This window comes from Notothenia rossii, assembly GCF_949606895.1.
Source record: "Notothenia rossii genome assembly, chromosome: 4".
Taxonomy (NCBI): Eukaryota; Metazoa; Chordata; class Actinopteri; order Perciformes; family Nototheniidae; genus Notothenia; species Notothenia rossii.
This window is the reverse complement of record NC_136902.1, coordinates 8,611,582-8,635,853: the sequence shown is the minus strand read 5'-3', so window position 1 is coordinate 8,635,853 and position 24,272 is coordinate 8,611,582. Positions and strand designations below refer to the sequence as shown.

At 41.5% G+C, this 24,272-nt stretch overlaps 3 protein-coding genes across 6 annotated transcripts in view; 1 reads left to right on the top strand and 2 right to left on the bottom strand.

Moving 5' to 3' along the window:
* Positions 1-283: 283 nt before the first annotated feature.
* On the bottom strand, positions 284-3,116 carry LOC307036227 (mitochondrial carnitine/acylcarnitine carrier protein-like). Its single transcript, XM_079676332.1, has 3 exons — positions 2,855-3,116; positions 818-910; positions 284-431 (listed from the first exon to the last, which is right to left on the bottom strand). Exons 1-3 carry the CDS (start codon positions 2,954-2,956, stop codon positions 300-302), a joined length of 327 nt encoding a protein of 108 aa, XP_079532458.1. The 5' UTR covers positions 2,957-3,116; the 3' UTR covers positions 284-299.
* Positions 3,117-4,217: 1,101 nt separating this feature from the next.
* Positions 4,218-11,587, top strand: ndnl2 (necdin-like 2). Of its 2 annotated transcripts, none has more exons than XM_079676323.1 (11): positions 4,218-4,376; positions 4,588-4,651; positions 5,848-5,967; positions 6,228-6,291; positions 6,615-6,694; positions 6,787-6,881; positions 6,963-7,042; positions 7,471-7,513; positions 7,625-7,687; positions 8,962-9,076; positions 11,146-11,587. In XM_079676323.1, exons 2-11 carry the CDS (start codon positions 4,601-4,603, stop codon positions 11,257-11,259), a joined length of 825 nt encoding a protein of 274 aa, XP_079532449.1. In that variant the 5' UTR covers positions 4,218-4,376; positions 4,588-4,600; the 3' UTR covers positions 11,260-11,587. The 2 variants fall into 2 exon arrangements, with proteins under 2 accessions (XP_079532449.1, XP_079532450.1); XM_079676324.1 differs by having other exon boundaries at positions 4,221-4,487.
* A 560-nt stretch (positions 11,588-12,147) lies between these two features.
* LOC307036208 (6-phosphofructo-2-kinase/fructose-2,6-bisphosphatase-like) overlaps positions 12,148-24,272 on the bottom strand; it is a 24,064-nt gene continuing 11,939 nt past the window's right edge. For all 3 annotated transcript variants that reach the window (XM_079676295.1, XM_079676297.1, XM_079676296.1), the window contains exons 7-14: positions 18,788-18,909; positions 17,964-18,171; positions 16,747-16,893; positions 15,498-15,602; positions 14,522-14,651; positions 14,266-14,328; positions 14,103-14,167; positions 12,148-13,721 (exon numbers count right to left, since the gene is read on the bottom strand). In XM_079676295.1, the coding sequence (XP_079532421.1) occupies positions 13,662-13,721; positions 14,103-14,167; positions 14,266-14,328; positions 14,522-14,651; positions 15,498-15,602; positions 16,747-16,893; positions 17,964-18,171; positions 18,788-18,909 (900 nt within the window). In that variant the 3' untranslated portion in view covers positions 12,148-13,661. The remainder of the gene's footprint in view (positions 13,722-14,102; positions 14,168-14,265; positions 14,329-14,521; positions 14,652-15,497; positions 15,603-16,746; positions 16,894-17,963; positions 18,172-18,787; positions 18,910-24,272) is intronic.

Below are 24,272 nucleotides of genomic sequence, written 5' to 3'. Positions count from 1 at the left end.
TGTGTGTGTGTGTGTGTGTGTGTGTGTGTGTGTGTGTGTGTGTGTGTGTGTTGTGTGTGTGTGTGTGTGGTGTGGTGTGTGTGTGTGTGTGTGTGTGTGTGTGTGTGTGTGTGTGTGTGTGCATGTGTGTGAGAGAGTGCGTGTGAGAGGAAAGGAACATGGAGGAGTGTCCTAAAGTGGCAAATGATAGCAGAGGGGAGGGCAATAGTGGAATAGTTAAATATAGAGCTCGTATTCCAAGTATTGCGAACACACCATTAAAAATACACGTGTGTGTGTTTGTGTGTGTGTGTGTGTACTTACGTCAGGGGTTTGTTAGGATCGGGCTGCTGGAGCTGTTTACCCAGACCAAACCCGAAAAAACTGATGGCCATCATCGGAGCGACGCCCGCCAGAGGTGCCCCCATACCTTTATACAGGCCGAGGACACCCTACACACACACACACACACACACACACACACACACACACACACACACACACACACACACACACACACACACACACACACACACACACACACACACACACACACACACACACACACACACACACACACACACACACACACACACACACACACACCATTTCATCAATCAATTATGGGCAAGAATAATAGTCCACCGATGAACTGAAATTCACACAATAGGAGAAAGCATATTCATTTTTCCGGAGTTGACTAACCGGGAACTGTATTCTGTAGTGGTTTGGGAGTGTGTGTGTGTGTGTGTGTGTGTGTGAGAGATTGTGTGTGTGTGTGTGTGTGTGTGTGTGTGTGTGTGTGTGTGTGTGTGTGTGTGTGTGTGTGTGTGTTCACCTCTTTGGTGACGGTCTTGCGGAAGCAGTCGTATGTTCCTCTGTAGAGGACATACTGAGCGCAAGGGGCTTTAGGCTGCGTCTGTAGCCTCACCTGGAGAAAAAGCAATTAATTAGAAAGGTCAGACACACACACACACACACACACACACACACACACACACACACACACACACAGGCACATATCTTGGGCCATGTGTTTTGGAGGGGTGGATTGTTGAGACGGTAGATAAAGGAAACACCCATCAATGCCTGCTGCTCAGTGTCGCAGATACAAAAAAAACGTTGTTGTGAGAGTCTGACAGTGAGAGGGAGATAAAGCTGGCTCTATATGATAATAATATAATACTAGCTGCACTAAACACAAAGTTCAGTGCAGTAGCCGAGGCTGATGAGAACTTCATTAATGTTGCAGGTATACATACTGTATCAAAATCATGATGGCACCAAATAAAAAGTAATGGGATAAATAAAGTTATTGCAACTCATCCTGGGGGGAACATGAATGGACAACATTTCATAATACATCCAAAACACTAATGCATCTTGGAATGAATCCTGTCTAGAAGGAATGCTTATGCTGTCGGTGAACCTTTTGTTGGCCTACATGTGATGGACGGTTTCACTATGAATAGAAAACAGTCGTAAAAATCCCTCGACTGAAAACCTTTCTTCTCACTTCCCTTCTCTGAAAACATAAACCTTAGCAGGGTCTGATCGTTCAGCAGTCACAGGGTGGATGTTGTGAAAGACAACTCACGAGTCAAAGATGGATCAACACAACGACTGATAAAAAGTCAACTTTGAATCTCAAATGATTCTAAAACACTTTTGTTTGGAAATGTCGTCTCAATGGAAAAGATAACATATATGGTTAAGGGTAACCAAAGGTTTGGGGACAGTTTTTAAAGGGTTTGTGTCTCTTTGACCCTATATGAAATGTTATGAAAAAAACTAACAAATTACGTCTAAGAAACTCCTGAATCTTTGTTTGTCAGAACAAATAAATATTGCAGTTATTTATTGCCTTTTAATTTGTTTAACACCACAATTATTTAAATAATCTGCAGATAATTGTGGACTAGTCTCTAATCTCCTTCTATATAAAACGTGAGACATATAGGACCTCAGGACCTTCAGCTGTACATCGATTACACCTGCAGCCTGGAATAAGGACAAATGTGCGTTTTACATATTCTACAAAAAATGTTGTGACTTAATATCCAGTTTAAATTGTTCCATGTGGATCGTGAGATGCTTTAAATTCAGATGTATTTGTGTTGTCAGTCATCCACCTGTCATTGCAAGCCACCCATTAATGGATTATTAGCCGTTTAACAGGACATGTACTTTTGTTGGCTACAGTTTCTCAAATAAGAACATTTTTTACATTTATGCACAAAATTACCGAATTCCAAGAGTTCATAATTCAGACATACTGTATATATTTTTCCTAGTAGTTTTTCATTTTTTCTATTGTATTTCTGAATGTTTCTTGTACGAATATTTTATTTTTGCAATCTCTATTATAATATGTTTTCACTTTGATGCCTCAAACTAATTCCTAGCAATAAACCAAATTGTGATAATAAATCTTATATTTATTATAACAGATTTCTTTGTCATATGTAACTTAATATCTTTGTTATTACTGTGACTTTTTCAAAACACTTCACCTTGAGTTTCTTCTGGCACTTTATAGACAACACAATAGATTATTTTTAAATATTTACATTCTAGTCCTAATCTGTACGTCTCCTTTTACTATTACTACCAGACACAACTCCCTATAGCTCACATGTCCTTAGTGACATTGTAAGCTGATTCATCAATAATCCCCTCCACACCTCTATCTGATTACTGACTCTGTTAATCCTTTTCTCAGACATCAAACTCCAGAATAAAACCGCCCACAAAGCAGGAAATACAATTCTAAACACATTAAATGTAGTCCTTGGTAATATAAAAGTAAGTGTATGTTAAATTCACAATCTTCTGGTAGTATATATAGCCTGACCAACATGTAGTAGGGAGTCACCTTGATGGTGTCCAGCGGGTGTCCAGCCAGCAGCAGGCAGGCTCCGGCGACTCCCCCAGCCACGAAGTTCTTAAGCGGAGAAACTCTTGCCTCTTCCCCCATCGTCTCCTCCGCATGGCCGGGGAACAGAGCCGGACAGAGACCGCACACACACCGCTGTCTCTGAGCGCGCGCGTGTGTGTGTGAAAGTGGAAGAACACACTGTCTGTCTGCTTGTCTCTATATCTGTGTGTGTGTGTGTGTGTGTGTGTGTGTGTGTGTGTGTGTGCACAGGCGCGCGCGTGTGTGTGTGTGTGTGTGTGTGTGTGTGTGTGTGTGTGTGTGTGTGTGTGTGTGTGTGTGTGTGTGTGTGTGTGTGTGTGTGTGGGTGTGTTTGTCTGCTGCGAACTGAGGCTGGACTTTGCCTTACGGGAGCCGAGTGGGACTGAAAGATACTTTCACCATTAAAAAAAGATGTATGTTACTTTTGTGTAACTAGAGTTTGCGTTAGTAAACATGTGAGATTTGAAATGAGGCTCTATAATCTAATTAAAAGCTACACAGCAGCGACCTCTAGTGTTGAAACCAGTTACATTGAACAGGTTGGAGGTTACCTGCAGCAGTGGTTCATCAGCATTGGTGGTTGAAAAAGATCAGATGCTTTACTTATTTGAAAATACTAATATCAAAGATAATAATAGAAGTCCTGCATTGGGAAACTTACTCAACTTACTTCAGTACATTAATACAAGTAATACCAATCTACAGATGGTCAACTTGTTTATATTTTACGTTTTAGTTCTGTTTTATGTTTGTTTATTTTCTACTCTTTTTATTTTTCAAATGTTGTGCAATGCCTTTGTTTCAACATGCTGCTTTAACGAAACATTTTTCCTAACTTGGGATCAATAATATATATCTAATTCTGCTGATAATGTTGTGTCCGATGCTATAATAATAACACGAGTTAAAATGCAGTATGGTTGAAATAATAAAGGTTTCCAATGCGGGATTTTTGTAATAGAGTATTTTCGAAGTACTTTTACCTCAGTAAATCATCTGGATGTTTCTTCCACCAGTTTTTAGTCAATTTGTAGAGTACTTCTCCATGCTGTTGATGTTAATGACTACCGGTAAAGAGTAAATAAACGCGAATAGAAAAATACAATAACAAATGTCATGTTCATAAAAAGACATGAGCTGACTCCAAACCACATTTGAAAATATTAAACGATAATTAAAACAATATAGTAGCACTATTAAAACCTTATGATCAAAAAGGCATTACTTTATGTGTCTACCCCTGAGATATGATGTTCATATATTATGTTCTTGAATTAATAAAACTAAAAAATACATCAAAAATGACATCCGGCAGGCTCTTACTACGTCATCAGCACGCGCCTGAAACCCACATTAGCGGGAATTTGACGGTTTGTTTTCAGAAAGAAGTTTGCATTTGAACAAAATCATTGAATATTTTTGCATAAAACGTTTATTTTAATACTCCGATACTTTCACTCCACTCTCCAGACACTGAGAGGTGAATATTTAACTTTATTTAATTTATATGTTTGCTTTTAAACAGTTAGTTAGCTTGCAGGTTTCCTTAGCTAACGGTGCTTTAGCTCTAACGGTTAGGACTTCCGTGAAGGTTGGTCCTGTTAAACTGTGTTTTAATACACTTTGATATGTGTTTAAAGCCCCATAAACTCACTGATCGGACCGTGGTTGTGTTTTATTTTGTTTATTAGGCATCGTGTCGCCATGACGCAGAGAAAGAGGATGTCCAACACACAGAGCTCCTCTCAGAGTAAGGTGAGTTAAAACATCCTGACCATAATCTTCAGACTCACGACAGTGCTGCTTCCTTTATCAACAAATAAAAGTCATACATGTACCGTTATTCTCAATGATAAAGGTTTAGAAACGATTTATTTAACCGCCTTGCAAGACATTAAAAACTAAGCTATAATTAAGAAGAATCGGCAACTTAGTGTTGGACTATTCTGTTTCATGTTTCACATTGAAAGTATAATACATCTATCCAGTACAAAAAATTAATGCATTATCTATTACCTATACCTACCATACAGAGACATGTCCTAAAGAAGCAGAACAAAAGTATTTAGTATTAGGAAAAGGTAATCCATAGATAAAGGTTTTTTCTGATTTAAAAAAAGGATATCTTCAATATAGTATCAACTTCCTTTACCTCTAAACTGATAAGAGTCTTTCTTTGTGTTATTGCTTTTGACCATGGTATTACACAGGGTGTCCGCGGGGTCTTAAAAAGTATTAAAAGTTGATAAATACATTTAGCGAAAAGTAAGGCTATTAAAAAGTATTAAACTGCATTTTCCAAGGTATTACATTTTGTAGCTTGTTTCCAATAAGTATATAAATGGTCCAAAGAGGTTGTATTCTACAGCCTGCCTGAATGTAATCATTGCGTAGGTGTGTAGTGTGATTCTGTGTAGTTTATTTATGGCATCCCGTTGGATCTGACATCATCGGAACAGGACGCTCACTGCTTGATAGCTCGCGAAGGTCCGTTTACGCCGGTTGCTAAGCAACATCGTTATGGGGAAATGCAAGTCTGCGTCCAAATTGTTGGAAGATAAGGAGGAAGGACAATCAATACTGTATATAGTCAATGTGAGGTAAAGTGTGTCGCCAAGGTAACCGGTTAAAACTCAAAGTGGCGATGAGGTCTTAACATGTATGGAAAGGGTCTTAAAAAACAAAATAAATGTTTACCTCTGACGTTAATAATAATAATAATAGATTACATTTGTGTAGCGCCTTTCAAGGGACCCAAGGCCGCTTTACATGGTGAACAACAAACGGGGCAAATAATAAAGTACACAATTAAATAAATAGCAGTAGGAGTGGAAGCAGGGGGACTGTGATGGGTTAGGGGTCAAAGGCCATGGTGAACAGGTGAGTATTTAAAATAAAAAGAAATACGTTTTCATATAAACAAAATCAGTGAATATTTTGTTTGCCCGTAGAGAGCCTCGGGTCCCGCTGCGACTCAGGAGGAAGACGACGACCAGACGTTCACTCAGCCGAGCACCACGCAGGTCCAGAGAGGGCTGGAGAAGCTCACACCGGCTCAGGTCGACCAGAAGGTGAGAGGCACACAGGGAAGGGTCAGTGTTTCCGCCAGACCAGAGGGACGCCCTTATCCTTTTTCCTTTTCGTCATTTCAAGCGATAACATTTTTTTCTTTTGGACGCCCTCTGCTCGAGTTCAGGGAGTTCGGAGCTGAATAAGGGCGTCAAATGACGGCGAGACCGCCCCCCTGGCGGAAACGCTGGGAAGGGTTATTTTAAATCATCACAAAACTACATTTTTAAAATATTTCCTCACACACTTCTTTCCCCCGCAGACAGCTGAGGTGGTGCAGTTCTTCTTGGTGAAGGATCAGAAGAAGATTCCTGTACGCCGAGCAGGTACAGCGGCACACGCTAACTCAACATTTTCAGTTTTAAGTTCAGTTAAAGTTCAAGATATCTTCTTTAATCTAGTGTTTTTGATCCCGTATGTTTTTTCAGCCGTATAGAAAGATAGTATAGATTCTGGGGCTGCATATTTATTGTGATTCTATTGGAATTAAAACGTTTTTTTTATGGTGAATTTATAGGAAGTAAAGTTTCTATCCACAAGCTCTGTTTGAATGAAGATGCAAAGCCCCCCCCAAGCTGAACTGGAGCTCTGAGCCAAACAGCCAGCAGACGTGAAGGGAGAAGGCCTCATTGTTGTCTCTTTCTTTCAGATCTTGTGAAACATGTGGTGAAGGAGTACAGAAACATCTACCCTGAGATCATGAAGAGAGCAGCACGAATCTTTGACCAGGTCCGCTCAGTCTCAGAGGATCAGCTAAACCTTTCATATTGAATAATCAAAGAAATGTAAAAAACCTTTCTCTTTTCCACTTTCTCAATCAGGTGTTCGGCCTTAAAATGATTGAAATTGACGCCAAAAATCACATGTACATACTCATCAATAAGCTGGAGACGGTTGAGGGAGCGTCACCGATCGCGTGAGTCTCACTGCATATCTTTGAAATGACTGCATTGAAATGATATTTATTCAAACGGTTGTGTGTCCCTTGTGTGTGCAGCAACCCGACCAACCCAAAGATGGGTCTGCTGTTTGTCATCCTGAGTGTTATCTTCATGAAAGGAGGAGTTGTCGGAGAAAGTGAGTGAGATGTAGGGCTGCTCGATTATGGCAGGAATCATAATCACGATTATTTGGGTCAATAATTAAATTAAATGCGATTATTCATTGACTTTGAAAACATCCATTTATTGGAGAAACAATTTTGAACAGTATGTTTTTAACAGTTGATTACCCTGAACATTAAGTATAATTCAACTGAAACCCCCCAAAAAAAAAAAAAAAAAAAAAAAAAGTCATAATAAAAAAATAATCGTTTTATTTCGATTACGTTGTTTTCGTAATCGTTGCAAGCCATAATCGTGATTGCGATTACAATACGATTAATTGAGCAGCCCTAGTGAGATGCATTCGTTACTAACTCGTATGAGTCCATTCTCCATGTTTTCCGTATTAATGTGCGAAAACCAGAATTTGGGAATAATTGCCTGTTTGTGTTTGTGCGTCAGACCTCATCTGGAAAACGCTGAAGAACCTCAAAGTCGACGTAGGGTAAGAGACTTTTCATTACCTCTGGATGTGTGATTTCTACACCTGAGTATTAATGACTGTGTTTCGATTCATTCTTAACTGATTGTGTGATTATTTGAAAACCGTCCCCAGAGAGAAACACGAGGAGTTTGGTGACGTGAAGAAAGTGGTCACTGACGAGTTTGTGCGTCAAAGGTAATAAAATGTTTCACCAGATCACTCGGTTTGTACTGCTAGTTAATTTGTTCTGGTTATTTTCTAGATTAAGTATTAATCTTTTGGTCTACACACTCCAGGTTTCTAAAAATCAGTCCGCTTCAACACACTCTCACTCTCACAAGGTCTTGGTTTGAGGTCACATCTGCTTACCAATGTAACCTGATTTCTCTGAGTAGCCTACATTCATGCAAGCATTGTTGTGGATCCCTGTACTCCAGGTCCTCTGCCCTAATTATTTATAAGGACTCTGGTTACCCGTGCATGTAAGCACTCTGATTGTTCACCCCTCCTCCAACGACTTAATGTGTGAAACCCCTTGTCTGTCTAAGCTAGGCTATAGCTCACTTCACTAATCCACTGTGTCTGTGATCAGAAGGTCACAGGTTCAAGCCCCTGCTGATATCTCTGTATAAACTGTACTATATCTCTGTATAAACTGCACTGGTGTGATCAGAGCCAGAGTGTCTAAGACCATAGACTCTGGTTTATACCACACCACAGATCAACAGGAGAGTGGAGAACACTGGGCCACTTCAGAGTGCTCTGGTCCTGCACTGCTCCTGACATTTATCATTATGTATTTCTGTTCACCTACTGTGGGATGTCTAATGTTGCTAACCCTGAATGTTTCTCTGTCATTTACAATACATACAATTCTAAATAAATACCACATAGTGACTTTCTTATGCCGCATGGTACGGCTTTGCTCAGCTTTGAACAATTATTCCTTGGTTCTCTATTTGCATAAGTTTTGGATAGTACCAGGAACCTTTTTTTATTTGCATTTATAAATATTTCCCCACAATCAAGTTTCAAAGCAAGCTAAGCTGATACTAGCAACAGTTAAAACAGCAGGGTACTAAAAACTAAAAACAAAAACAAGTAAGCAGTTAAAAAATGATGTTGACTAAATAGAAGCAAAAACCTTTTTAAGGAAAACCAAACCTAAACAATATTGCCTGCTTAAAATAACAATTCTATCGATTGATGCTCATTCCAGTGTTGAGTTCTTAGCTTTATGACTATGGAAGAAAAAGGGCACTGCATTAATATCTTTAAACACCGTGCCATGCATCTGAAATGAGGCATAATATGCATTGAATTGCCACAGTTGTGTTTGCAGTATTTCCTGTCTCTCTCTCTCTCTTAGATGCATTCCTGTATTTAGGATTGAATATACTTCAATGATCACATTAGGCTACACATGATTAATTGTGTGTGTGTGTGTGTGTGTGTGTGTGTGTGTGCAGGTACCTGGAGTATACACGGATCCCCCACACAGAGCCGATAGAGCACGAGTTTCATTGGGGTCAACGTGCCGAGGTGGAGGTTTCCAAATCAAAGATCCTTGCGTTCATGGGGGAGGTGTGTATCAGAGCTGCCTCTATACTTGAACACTCTACTGTTGAGTCTTATCCTCACGGTGAGATTGCCAGGCTTTGTGATATTGCTGTGCCAGGACCAGTGTTGGGCAAGTTACTTCCAAAATGTAATGCAGTACTTATTACTGTCTTTTTTAAGTAATAAGTTACATTACAATATGACATGAAATGTAATGAGTTGTACTACTTTTATATTACTTTTGAGTTACTTTCACCAAAATAAACAATGGCTAGGTATTTTAAATGCTAAAATGTGGTTTAGTGCAGCAACTGTGTAGGCCCTTAAGGCTACTAACAACTTTTATTACACGGCTTAGTTGAATACTCGATTCTGTTTGGTCAATTCCGTTGCTAAGGAGGATCAAGAAAGAGAAAGTAAATGAGGGTAAAAGACGGAGCGCTGGATGTCAGATAAATGAACAGAAGAAGAAAGACAAGAAGTAAACACTCGCAGGAACACGGTATGGGCTCTGCAGTGTTTAAGGACTCGTTAGTGGATCAGAAACTGAACAGAGTTGGACAGTGCTGCCGTAAAGCAGTTCCAGCCGTTGGTGCGCCGTGGAACGGAGTTTTCTTTTTTCTTAGCGGATGAAATACGATCATTTTAAGTCAATAAAATCATTTCAATTAATATTGGGAGTCGATTCCTTAGTTTGATTAGTATCTGGCCGTGTAATAAGAGGGATAATGTGCAGCGACTTGGGTCATTTTGGGGAAAAGAACACCCTTCAGGCTCATCAAGATCAGCCTGACTAGGGGTTCTTTTCCCCAAAATGACTGATGACGTAACCACCAGCTTTACTAATCTACCGGCACCATTTTTCTCTGGTGTCGGAATGTCTCGCAATGTTCGTGAATTCTTAAAAAACAAAACACCATTTCATTTCGGGTTAAAATGAGAATTGTAACGGGTAGTATATTACCCACATTTCATTAGTAATGCATTACATTACTTTGTTACAGCAAAAAGTAATACATTACTGTAACGCTGTTACTTTTGTAACGCGTTACACCCAACACTGGCCAGGACAATAGTCAGAGATACAACGTTATTTAAAGGTGACCTATCATGCAAAATGCACTTTTCTACGTCTTTTCTACATGAATATGTGTCCCCGGTGTTCCAGGGAACTCACCAAGTGTCAGAAAACACAACCCTCTCTATTTTCCTCCATACCCAAATCTCCAAAAAAAAGGGGCTGCAACGGATCTGATACAGACTGATCCAGATTTGAACACTTCTGTGATGTCACAGAAGTGGCGCTATGGCTATTGGGCCAACTCCACCAATCAGGAGGAGACAGCCACGGACATTGGCGTTCCAAAGCGCTGGAGACGCTGTAGTACATATTTCAGGCCACCAGATGGTGCTGTTCTCACTGAATCCGAGCATGAAAGGCAGTGTTAAATTGAGCGAAATGAGGAATGGATAAAATGCATGATCTGTTTGGTATTTTGAAAAATAAAAAGTATAAATATGCCTTATATAGGTATGGTCCTACAATATATTATTGAAAAATAGCATGATAGGTCCACTTTAAATATACAATTTTCTATTACACTCTATTTTTATTATTATTTTTGCCAACCAGATATAAGGGGTTAATTATGAAGCGTTAGAAGTGTTATGTTGGTATAATATTTGTTTTTCTTTTGCACTGAGCCGGGCTAGCTGTTTCCCCGTCTACACTATGTGCTAAGCTAAGCTAGCTGTTTCCTTGACTTCATATTTGGTGCCCAGATGTGTGAGTGTTATCTGTCCTTTTAACTCTCAGTAAGAAAGTGTTTAGTTATAATGTTGAACTACTTCAACACATTTATCTTTAAAGTATTATTTTGCATTGTTACCAAACAGCACGGTGAGCCCCTACTTCCTGTTTGCACCACTGTGTGTTAAACTGCTGCTTACCAGTCGTTTGGTTTCTCATATGATGTACCTCTGTGAATGTGGAGACACCATGAAGTGGTTCAGATGGACAGGAAGAGGTGACTGGGTGATTTAAAGTTGGCTGAGTATTTGTCCGCTAACAAAGATGTGTTGTGTGATTTCAGCTCCATGAGCAGGACCCTCAGAGCTGGAGTCTGCAGTACCAAGAGGCTCACAGCTCCAGCTCCACGCAGCCCAGCACCAGCTCCACGCAGCCCAGCACCAGCAGCCAGAGATAACTTCTATAGTATTACCTTTTTTATTTTATTTATTTTGAATGATGGTGCTGAAAGACAGAACTGCATCACCATATTTTTTGTTTGCAGTTTTGCAACGCCTTGGAGTCCGTTTAAACTCAACAGTCAAATCCATTCCTAATTCTATTTAATATTTTATATATTTGTATATTCATACATCACCTTTGTAGGCTGTTGAGTTTCAATTTCATTTTTAAATAGGATCACGTTTAACATCACACACAATATTCAGGCTTTTATTGCCTGTACTTTGAAAAGGTACCAGTTATTTTTTCACGCTCAGAAAATAAAAGATTTTGTGTTTGATCAATGATTGCATTTATTTTGACTTTTCATTCATTTTTCTCACATACGCTCATGGCTGTTAGACAAGACGACGTGTAACTCTTCGACATCGCAGCTACATATTACAGAGCTCAGGACACACACGGGCACAATTGCACAACAATGGACGATAAGAGCAGTTTGAAAAAGCGGTGACGTGGTTACAGTTTCCCTGAACAAAGCACACACGTACAGATGTGACATTGAATCTGCTACAAACTGAACATGGGTTTTAAAAAGGGATCACTTTTAAATCCTAGATTTCTGACTAAGACACTTTTCACATTGTGTTGAAATAAGTACATGCATTTATTTACACTTTATTTCATGTGGTGGCATTTAAATAAAACAAAGGCCCCTGAGAAGATTGTATTTTCTATTGGTCCTCCAGGTGACAGAAACGAGCTCAAATCCAGAGGCCTGTATCACAGAGCTTACCGTTAGTTAGCTGGTTATGTTTAAAGGCCTTCTATTCTGCTCATCAGTATGTAGTGTCTCTACTGTGACATGTCTCCATGCTTTAATGTTCAAAAAGCTCTTTATTTCTCTCATACTGCCTGTGCTGCAGCACCTCTTTTCACCCTCTGTCTGAAACCAGAGCCCAGTCTGCTCTGATTGGTTAGCTGGCTGGCTCCGTTGTGATTGTTCAACCTGCTTAGAGATGTCCCGCCCCTTAACCTAATCACATACAATGTGTTTGAGCGCTAACCACTAGTATATTTAAATATATTTAACGTGCTTTGTGATACAGGCCGCCTGAACTTGACCTAAGGTCCATGTAAACCAATTTAAAAACACTATATTGCACCAGAGTCCCTCATGTATCTTAATAAAATGACCAATGTCAGTTATAAACAGCACACACACACTGCCTCTGCCTCCAGTGTGTGTGTGTCCATTGAGGGTGCATAGAATAATCATATTTAACTCATGTGAGGCACATCACGGTATTTGGGCAGTTAAAGTGCCAAATGTCCCTTTAAATGATCATATTAAAACCAGAACACCGTGACAAATGATCTTTCCACTGTCACACGAACACCACGCCCTGGTTATAATTACCAGTGGGATCTGCACCTTTTGTTGATTTAGACAGGATACGAAATGACTCCGATGAACAAGCCAATCCTAGTTTAAGGAATAGTTTGGACTTTTTCCCTTTCTTGCCAAGAGTTAGTTGAGATGACGACACCCCTCTTATTTTTGTATGTTAGATGTGAGGCTCGGCCAGCAGGCATACAAATAAGGTTAACATGACCATAAGGACACACAGCATTTAATTTGTGTGTCAATAAATGTGATACAATCTCCCTAATCACAGACTGAAACTGAATACTAATATACTGTTGAGTCTATCCTCGCTGTGAGATTGCCAGGCTTTGTGATAACATTGCTAAGTGTTTCCTTGACTTCAGATTTAGTGCACAGATATGAGAGTGGTATATCTCCTTTAACTCCCAGCAAGAAAGTGAATAAGTTAATTTATCAAAATGTTGAACTACTTCCACATATTTCTCTTTAAAGTATTATTTTACATTGTTACCAAACCCCTACTTCCTGTTTGCACCACTGTGTGTTAAAAGAACTGCTGCTTTCCAGTCGTTTGGATTCTCATATGATGTACCTCTGTGAGACACAAGATACCACGATGTGAAGTGGTCGGATGGACATGAAGAGGTGACTGGGCGATTTAAAGTTTCCTGATGTGTTATTACAAGTAGGGAGGAGGAAATGCGAAATGAGGGATGAAGAGAAGAAGACACAGACATGCATGTTCACGAATATCCAAACAGAGATCCTGGTCACCTGACCCGCAGTAGTTCACTTTCACAGTAAAGGAAGTCTCCTCTTCTTCATACCAGACGTCTGAGCCCTGCATTATAAAATGCTTTACAATGGAAATAGGCTGCCATCGGAGAAATGTGTCATTTCATATGTCACAATGATTTTTACATTTCACAACAATTGCCCGGGTAACAATGAACACTAGTATTACTTAAATTAAAGGCCACTTTCCATTAAGGTGGATGGAAATTAAACCAGTTCCCCCGTGTCGTCCTCTAGATGTGATCCGGGACCGTCTCCAAAGCCTCCGCCGGCTCTCTGTCCACGTCCACGTTCTGCAACAAGAGACACAGCGTTAGGGAAGCTTCTGTGAAAGCATAGCATTGCAAGCTAACGATAACTTCATTAGTTGAAATTAACCAAAGGGAGAAAACTAGTTTGAATTTATCACATTTATACCAAATATAGTGTTTGGGCACAAATTGGTTGATACGCTTGAATCAGACCTGTGGACTGACTATTAGCACTAACACATTTATTACCTAATGTATCAAGAAGTGTGATCGTAGGGACAGGATAACATTTTAAACCCAGGAAAAAACATTACTGTGAAATCTCACTTCATTATCTAATATTACTGCAACTACTTACATTTTCATTATTTTTGAGTAATCTACCTGTCCCTCTAGTCTACAAGTTTGTGAAAAATGAATTACCACTGGTTTGTCTCTGTGTGTGTTGACAGCTTCAACGTTTAGAAAAACAGACTCCACTTTACAACCTGAGAGCAAAAGACAAACATCGACAAAGAGAGGGGGGTCATTAAGGAGTTTATACGTCGGCGTTGTGAATGTGTGAGGAAATAATTGAGAGACTGACCGTAGGCGACAGGTGTGAGTTTGAGCACCGTGTGCAGAGGACACTTCAGGTAGGGCAGCTCGTCTGACACACACGGAGAAACGACAGTTACATCTCTATACAGATACAGTAGTATGAAATACATATACCCATATCATGTAATCAACAGCATGAAAGTCTGTCTAGTCTTTCTGTCTTTCTTGCTTTTAAGAAGTGGATTCATGACCACTTGGACGTTTGACAGGTGTACCAGGACATTTTTCACATCACTACTCACGAGCAGTCTTGTTGAGGAAGTAGGCGAGCAGACATCTCATGACGGCCTGGTGACAGATGACCAGAACGTTCTCCTGCCGCTCCAGCTCCATGATGACCGGCTCCAGACGCTGCACCAGGTCCTCGTACGACTGACACACACACATATGAACACACACAGAGAGAGAGAGAGAGAGAGAGAGAGAGAGAGAGAGAGAGAGAGAGAGAGAGAGAGAGAGAGAGAGACATGTCAAACTGTCCACACAAAGTCAGTTAAACTCGACTGGTGCCAACACAAAAACACTGTTTGAACAGAAAATAAGTGTTGAAATAATTATCATTAGTCTTTAGACAGAATTAGATGTTTGCAGGTTTTGAACATGAAAAGTAAACGTGTTTGTTTGTATTCTATTTACTAGGATGTTCTGATATGCATGACTTCAAACTTCCTATCATAAAAGATACCAAAAACACATTTTAATAGTGAAAGTATCGGTTAAGACAATCATCAAGTTAAAATGCATTTACTGGTTCCATATTTTCAAAACTTACCCTGTTTTTTGTTATTGTTTAATGAATATCTTTGAGTTTTGGAGGGTTTTTCACCATTTGAAATACTTACACGCATATTTTTCCTTTTAATTTCATCCTAAAAGAATCGATTCTCTATATCGTGTCTCAATGAAATAGAAAAACTAAATTCTCCTTCAGATTTTGTCGTCCAATGTTTTGTCCCATCCTCTAGAACATTCTCCCGTGATAATGAAGCCTCTTGTGTTTTAACTCGTCAGCAGAGACTCCTGAGGGCATCACTAATTTGCACACCGCAGTCATGGTGATAACACAACAAACATTCAATCACCAGGACTTCAGAGGCGGGAACATACTGGAGCATTGTTTGAGCTGCAACTGGAACATGAGTTACAATCACACATATAGAACAACAACAAGGACAACATTCGGACCCTTGTCTAGTTCATCAAACCCTCCGTCCTCACCTCTCCTTTAGGGTAGCGGTAGCGGTACTTGTCTTGGTCCCTCAGTGCAAACTCCTCTGGGTAATGCTCCTGAATCTCTTCATACGTCATGTCCTCACACACACCCTGAGGCACAACACAGGAACAAATCACTTCATGTGGCAGTGGGGTGTTGTTCGAGCGATGGGGGTGGCTGGTTTAATGTGTGTGTCTCAGAGTCTGTCAGAGTCTCTCACACACACATTAAAAATAAAACACACACTTAACTCATTTTCTCACCCCTTCATACTCAAACAAGCAAGAGACAGTGGATACATGTTTGCAAAATGACACAAACTATGAACAAAAATGTACCGTAATTTCCGGACTATAAGGCCCACCTGAATATAAGCCGCAGCAGCTAAATTGAATGATGTGTACATATATAAGCCGCACTGGACTATAAGCCGCAGGTGTTTTAATGTTTCATTACCATATGTAAGGGTTCGTGCACAGAGGGGATTGTCGGGAAAGAGATGGCTGTTTGAGGAAGCTCCCATTTATTAACATTTCAACAAACAAGTTGCATATTTGCATAACGTATTCAAGTGTTAGCATTTAGTGCAATAGTAGCTACAGAACATGTGCTGTGTAAACTGTACTGTATCACATAGCGTTTCAGACACACAAACTTTTCAACTTTCAAACTTAAACGGTGCGCTCCCAGTGCACGTACCGGCAGTGATCGACAGCAGTGGTTTTCAACCAGTGGTACGGGGACAAACTGTCTCGCTCTCGTAATGTCTGTCTGTCTTGCTCTCGTTCTGTCTCTCGTACCACTCTCGGTTCCACTTTTACATTTGCGCGCTACCTGTCTCACTCTTTTCCGGCCTCCAGCTTTTCCTGCTGGAGCCCGCGCTTAAAGGTGGGGGTCCGCGGACCGGCCATAGAGCCCATAGAGTTAAAGGTGGTGGACTGTAACCTGTAAAATCCATATATTTAGGAGGTCCCCTAGTGGCCGTTAGCTGTAAAAATCCATAGATTAGCCGCACCGTTATATAAACCGCAGCGTCGAAAAATGGGAAAAAAGGCACGGCTTATAGTCCGAAAATTACGGTACATGCTGTGGACATTTAATATAAAAACATTCTTCTAACACATATCACTAGTGTCTTTTTTAACTGTCCTTAAGTGCACGTTTGTTTGTGGAGATTATTCTGCTGAACGAAACTTGGAAGTATCATAAACGTTTGTGTACCCAAAATGAATGCAAAATCACAAAGAAACTCACAGCGTCTATCTCGTTGAGGGCCTTCCACTGCTCGTACGGGAGCCCCAGAGCCTCGGCGGTCTGGATGGTCCTCTTCATGTGACTCGTCCACACCTTCAGGTCGCTGATGCACTGACCGCGCATGTAGGTCCCCAGAGCGCTGGCAAACTGACGCACAGAGGACAGGCGTGACAAACAGGAAGTATACATATCATATTCTATTTACATGTATATAGACTTTTTTGTACCACTTTACAATAAGACTACCCTTATAAAGGGGTTTACGAATAGTTTGTAATTCATTTATTAATTAGGTTGTGAACACTTTATAAATCATTAACAAGCTTTTATAAGACATGAGATAAACAGGGCATCTGTGACCGGTTGCTTGCCAAATAGTGAGCCCACATGTATCTGTACTGCTAAGCCTTATTATAAATGGTAGTAACTCATTAATAAATGGGAATGTGTTTCACACTTTACAATAAGGCTCCCTTTTGGCAGTTATTAATTTTAGTAACTCGTAAATAAATGGTCATAAAGAGATGCCAAGAAACATCAAGATGGAAGGGGGGAGATTCAACTCAGTGAACAACAGTATCTGTTGTTCACTGAGTTCAAGGATGCTGGCTGATGAAGAACACGAAGTAAGCTAGGTAGCCAATATAAGGCTTAGTCATCTTGCCAAATAGTGAGCCTGTGTTGATGTATGAAAACTGTTAGAACTGGTTTATAAATGGTTCTTAATGATTAATAAAGTGTTTATGACCTAATTAATGACCTCGTTATAAACCCTTTAGGAATCCTTTATAAGTAGTCTTATTGTAAAGTGGTACCGACTTTTTGCACTACTTTTTATTGTATTAGATATGTTGGATTGTTGGAGGCTTGCGTTTGAACATTACGATGAAGCTCAGCTGTGTTCCAAGTTTGCCCGTAAGTCTTTAACAAACTAAATTCTAAGTCTAAATCCATCCAACACACCATTTTGCAGGAATTTCAAGCGTAGGAACAGGAGCCCTTCTGTACCAACAGTGTGGGAAAAGTCTGATTAAAATACACAATATGTTAGAATTCATCAGCGACACTCTGTTTGTAACCTCATTACTCTGTTGGAGGAGCTCAGGTCAGAACATTTTCATTGCCATTTCTACACTGTAGCTTTTTGCATCTGACAATAACACCTTTGAATCTTGAATGTAGTATCTATGAAATATTGCAGATGATAGACGCCTAACCTTTGCCCCGCGAGGCGACAGCCCGGAGTCCCCCCCGATGCGCCCTGACAGGTTGAGCTCGCTCTCCCCGTGGCGGCTCAGGTAGATGGACCTCGGGGTCACGTGGATGTTCATGAGGTAGTACACGATGCGGCTCTGGATGTGGTCCTGGACCCGGTTCACCAGGTACCGGCTGCCCACGTTGAAGATCTTGATGTAGGACAAGTTCCTGCGTAGAGATAAGATCATCTCAATGCTGTGACCAAGTTTCCACTTCTTGTGAGGGTGGGGGGGTTCTGTTTGCTTTCCTTTATGTAACAAAAGAGGGGTGGTACTGCCATTTCCAGTAATAAGAAAACCAAAAGCAGGAAATGTGAACAATTGTTGTATCGTCTGTTAAATCTACACACACACACACACACACACACACACACACACACACACACACACACACACACACACACACACACACACACACACACACACACACACACACACACACACACACACACACACACACACACACACACACACACACACACACACACACACACACACACACACACACACACACACACACACACACACTTGCTTGCTTCTGTAACAAAATCATTTCCCAAATTGGGATCAATAAAAGAATATAAATATATATATTGATCTATATAGGGACTTTCAATATGTCTAGTTCTATAACATATTGTCCCAAGAAAAGAACAAACAGGCCAACCTCCACATCGCCCCACTTTCTATACAGGACACACCCCTTCTAGCGTCAGCACTGAATGTGGATGTGTTGACGCAGACTGTGTTGTTGTTGTTGTTTGTGTCTCTGCAGATCTGCTCACCTGTCCTTGTTGTCGTCCAGCGGGATGTAGGTCATCTTGTAACACTCGATCCTCTTCAGGAAGTCGGTCACAGCCTCTTCTTTGTCACAGTCTATGTAGTCCGGACTGCTCAGCTTCACTTGCTGTTTGAGAGAGAGACAGAGAGAGAGAGAGAGAGGGAGAGAGAGAGGGAGAGAGAGAGAGATGGAGAGAGATGGAGAGAGAGAGAGATGGCGAGAGAGAGAGAGATGGAGAGAGAGATGGAGAGAGAGAGAGATGGAGAGAAAGAGATGGAGAGAGAGATGGAGAGAGAGAGATGGAGAGAGATGGAGAGAGATGGAGAGAGAGAGATGGAGAGAAAGAGAGAGAGATGGAGAGAGAGAGAGAGATGGAGAGAGATGGAGAGAGAGAGAGATGCAGAGAGAGATGGAGAGAGAGAGAGAGACGATGAGAGAGATTGTTTTGATTTGAGTAAGCTGCATCAGAAATGAGCTCCTGAACAAAAAATCGAAATTGGACCTAAAAAGTGAGACATTTTATAGGAAAATCTGCAGAATTAACTCCAAAGAAGAGTTAACGACATTGATCGACAGAAACCAGAGGAAGAAACGCAATTTTTGGATGTATTTTTGAGTTGAAACTACAAACTAGCTTTCAACTACCAATTGACAACTGTCAACCGTCTAGCTGTGGGCTGCTAGCTGTGGGCTGCTAGCTGTGGGCTGCCAGCTGTTACCTGCCACTGTTGGAAGGAGCTGCACCAAAGAAGGTAGAGGAACATTATAAACTGTGAATTATTTCATGAAGATAAAAAGAAAGGAAAAGAAAAGTATTTGTAAGCTAATTAATTAGCCTAGCCTCTCTTTGGAACAAAACAAGTGGTCGCCATGGAAACTGTCCAGCAGGCAAAAAAGAACTTCTCAGCTCTCAGAGCAGAGGGAAGAGAGATTGAATATCCTGCTAAATGCAAGAGTGTAAATGCGAAGGACAAACACAAGGAGAAGACACTGTGTGGAAACCCAGAGGTCCTCTTCACTGACTATGCCCAACAAAAAGGAGGAAGGAAGAAGAACAACCTCATATTCTTCACTGATTCCATCTACATCTGGAAAGATACTCTGTGCAGGAATTATGCATACGTATCCAGAGAGGGCATCGGCTCAGGAGGCAGATTAAAAATCTGTAAAGATGAACACCTTGACAAAGATGACCCTCTGCTCACCATCACATACTACACCAAAGGAAAGGTCATGGTCCAAGGGAATGAAGCCAACCTGGAGTCATTCCAAGAGGCCTTCCCCCTGTTGAAAGCTGAGGTGGACACAAAGAGGATCAATGTCCCCTCTGATGTCCCCTCTGATGTCCCCTCTGATTTCCCCTCTGACAGCGAAGGTGATGAGAGCCCAATAGAGAACCCCAACACCTTGTCCATCTCTGCCCCTCCCACACCGGCCAGCTCCAACAATCGGCTGAAGGAGAGTATGGCCCTGCTGGAGCTGGACTTTGCAGAATTCAAAGAGCGGACCCAGGCCAGGCAGTCTGGTCCCCCAGACAACACTCTGCAGCAGCTTAAAGAGGACCTCCAGCAGCTCAAGAGCGACAACGAGGCTTTGGCATCTGACCTCAGAGGAAGTGTAGAGGCACTCAAACAGGAGAACAGTGTGCTCCGTGTTCAGTTAGCCAAGGTGAGGGAGGATGCTGAGTGTAGAGAGAAGAGCTTCACCAGGCAGGTCCAGCACCTGACAGAGAAACTCTCATCAGTCCTCACAATGACGAGTAGAGAGACACAGACTCTTCCTGCCAGTGTCCCTGGCCCACCCTCTCTGCTCAGCACCCAGCCCAACAACACCCTGGCCCGTCCTGATACACCCACACAGCCAGCTGCCCACAGCCAGCTCTGCCCATCCCAGCCTCCCTCTACTCAGCAGGAAGAACAAGACCCACAAGTGGTCCTGCTGGCTGACTCAAACGGGAAGTTCCTGGACCCAAGAAAGCTTTTCCCTGATAAAAAGGTGCTGTCTAAACACTGCAGCACCACAGGCCAGGCCATGAAGCTGTTGAAAAAGGAGACCCTCAGGAGCCCTCAGTACCTGGTGATCCACACGGGAACAAATGACCTGCACACCCTCCGTAGGGACACTGCTGAGGCAGTGAGGAAAATGGCGGAGCAGGCCAGTAAGGAATTCCCTGACACCCGCATTGTGGTCTCCACCCTGCTGCCAAGGACAGACACCCCTCCTCATGTCATCCATGACATTAATATGGAGATCAGAAAAGGATGTGCCACCTTACCAAATGTCCACCTGGCCCTCCACTCAACCATTGGCCCCTGGGACCTCTATGATGGACTCCACCTACACAGAGAGAGGGTGGGGATATTTGCAAAGACCCTCAAAGATGCAGCCCTGGGACGCAGTCCTCCCACCCCCTCCTCTAGAGGCCTTATAGACCCTCCCACACCGCTTCCTCCCCATCACCACCCCAGGATCACCACCCCTGCTGTGAGGAGACACAACAGCTCAGCCTGGACCTCCCACTCCCCACGCCCCCAACACACCCAGAGGAGGCTGCTTTCACCCAGCTCAACACCTGCACAACATCAGCAGCAGAGATATGCAGCAACAGCTGCTCCTTGTCTCCCTCCCCGCCTACAGCAGCGGAGCTATGCTGCAGTTGTAGCCCAGCCTGCTGCCACCCTCCCTCCCCCTGCTACCTCTGAACTGGGAGACATCAGGATGATGCTGCACACCCTGTGCACCCGACTTCTGTCCAGCTAAGACATTACATTTATATGTTATCGTAGTAATCAGTACAATAGCAATATTAGTGAAAATAGTTGTTTTATTTGTTGTTGTTTTTTTTTTTTTTTTTTATATATTTGTCTCACTATACAGGTTCATTTTGATTGTTTTGTATTTTTTAAAAGATGCGTTCTTTTCATATAAGCTGTTGGAATATTCAGGGACTCCACTCCTCAACCTTTGAGGTTAAGAGTGAGAATCCAGAGTTCTTAGAATCTATCAAAGATGTTGATATAATTATATTAACAGAAACATGGTGTAAAAATGATCTGCTCACTCACTGTCCTCCAGGTTATAATGAAGTAATGGTGCCCTCTATAAAATCAAAAAACATACGCAAGGGCAGAACATCGGGGGGGATCTTGGTGTGGTATAAAGGAGATCTTTGCCATCAGATCTCAGTAGTAAAACAAGGTAAATCACACATTTGGCTAAGGTTAGATCAAGCCCTGGGCATAACTGACAGGAATCTATACGTGTGTGCTATTTATATACCCCCAGTAGATTCTCCTTATTTTGAAGAAGACATTTTTGAAACTCTCCATTCAGAAATAGCCTATTTTCAGGCCCAGGGAAATGTGCTTCTAACTGGAGATCTGAACGGACGAACAGGAATTGAACCTGATGTCATAGACCCACAGGGCAGCCACCATGTATTTGGTGAGCCCCCCCTGTTTACCACACCAACCGTCAGCCATCGGAACAGCCTTGACTCTGAAATCAATCAGAATGGCAAAGAGATAGTGCATCTCTGTCGGGCCTTAGGCCTGTACATAGTGAACGGGAGGTTCAGAGGGGACTCTTTAGGGAGATTCACATACTCCTCAGCTCTAGGGTCTAGTGTAGTAGACTATGCAATCACTGACATGGACCCCTCCACTATCAGTGCATTCACTGTCAGACAGCAATCCCCCTTTTCAGACCACAACCAAATCAATGTGTTCTTTAAAGTCTCAGGTCCAATGAGTGACACAACAAGGGGACCCAGTAAGCTGTATACATTAAATCCTACTTACAGATGGGCCCCAGACAGTGGAGACAAATTCACCATGGCCTTGAACTCACCTGATCTGATGAATGACATGTCACTATTTGACCAAAATCAATATGTTCCTACCAAAGATGGTGTAAACATGGCCATTGATTATATCAATATGATATTTCACAAGGCAGCTATTAAAGCTGACCTTGTAAAACAAAAGCGGAAGCCTGTTAAAAGGCAAAACGCTGACAAATGGTTTGACCAGGAATGCAAGACCATCAGAAAAGACCTGAGAAAAATAGCAAATGAAAAACATCGGCAACCAAACAACCCAGCCTTACGCATTAGATACAATGACCTTTTAAACAAATATAAATGTACAATAAGGAACAAAAAACAAAATTATACCCACATGAAACTTGAGGATATTGAGAAAGCCATTGATCAAAATCAATTCTGGGATCTGTGGAGCAACTTCAACACAAAACAACCGCAAGCATTACCCATCCAAAACGGTGACATCTGGAGAGAACATTTTGAAAGTTTGTACAAAGACATACCAATAAATCTAATGAATTCAGATCAATGTATTACAAAAGAGAAACTCCAAACATTAGAAGAAACTATTAAAGACAACCAAAACCCCCTTGATTTCCCAATGACTTGGGAAGAGTTGACCACACAGACACAATCTCTCCGGCCAAGGAAAGCTTGTGGCCCAGACAACATTAAAAACGAAATGCTCAGATGCAGCACCCCAGAGATGCAGGGTACAGTATTAAAGCTGTTCAATATCATATTGCAGTCAGGATGTTTTCCTGACATCTGGTGCAAAGGGCTCATTTCCCCCATTCATAAGAGTGGAGACAAATCAGACCCTAATAACTACCGTGGCATCTGTGTCAGCAGCTGTCTGGGGAAATTATTCTGTAGTATTCTAAATAAAAGAATACAAGATTTCCTTAACCGACAATCCATCTTGAGTCAAAATCAAATTGGCTTCCTTCCAAAACACCGCACCACCGACCATGTATATACCCTTCACACTTTAGTTAACAAACATGTACACCAAACAAAACATGGTAAGATATTCACTTGTTTCATTGATTTCAAAAAAGCTTTCGACTCTATTTGGCACGAAGGGCTCTATTATAGACTTCTACATTGTGGTATAGGGGGCAAAATGTACGATCTGGTTAAATCAATGTATTTAGGGAATAAGTGTGCTGTTAAAATTGGAGACAAACAAACTGAATTCTTCACCCAGAGAAGAGGTGTTCGTCAGGGTTGCAATTTAAGTCCCACTTTATTTAATATATATATAAATGAACTTGCTGTTCAGTTGGATCACTGTGCTGCTCCTGGCCTCTCCCTCCTAGAGAGAGAGGTGAAGTGTCTGCTTTATGCTGATGACCTTGTTCTGCTGTCTCCTACTGAACAAGGACTACAACAACAGCTGGACATAGTAGACCAGTACTGTAAGAACTGGGCCCTGGCAGTCAATATGAAGAAAACTAATGTCATGGTTTTCCAAAAACGCCCCAGATGTCAGGAGAACAAATACCAGTTTACCATAAATAATCATATCATCGAACATAGTATGAGTTACACCTACCTCGGTTTAACCATAACAGCATCAGGAAGTTTCAACATGGCAGTGAATGCACTCAAAGAAAAAGCCAGAAGAGCTCTTAATGCAATTAAGAGAACATTTTATAATGTC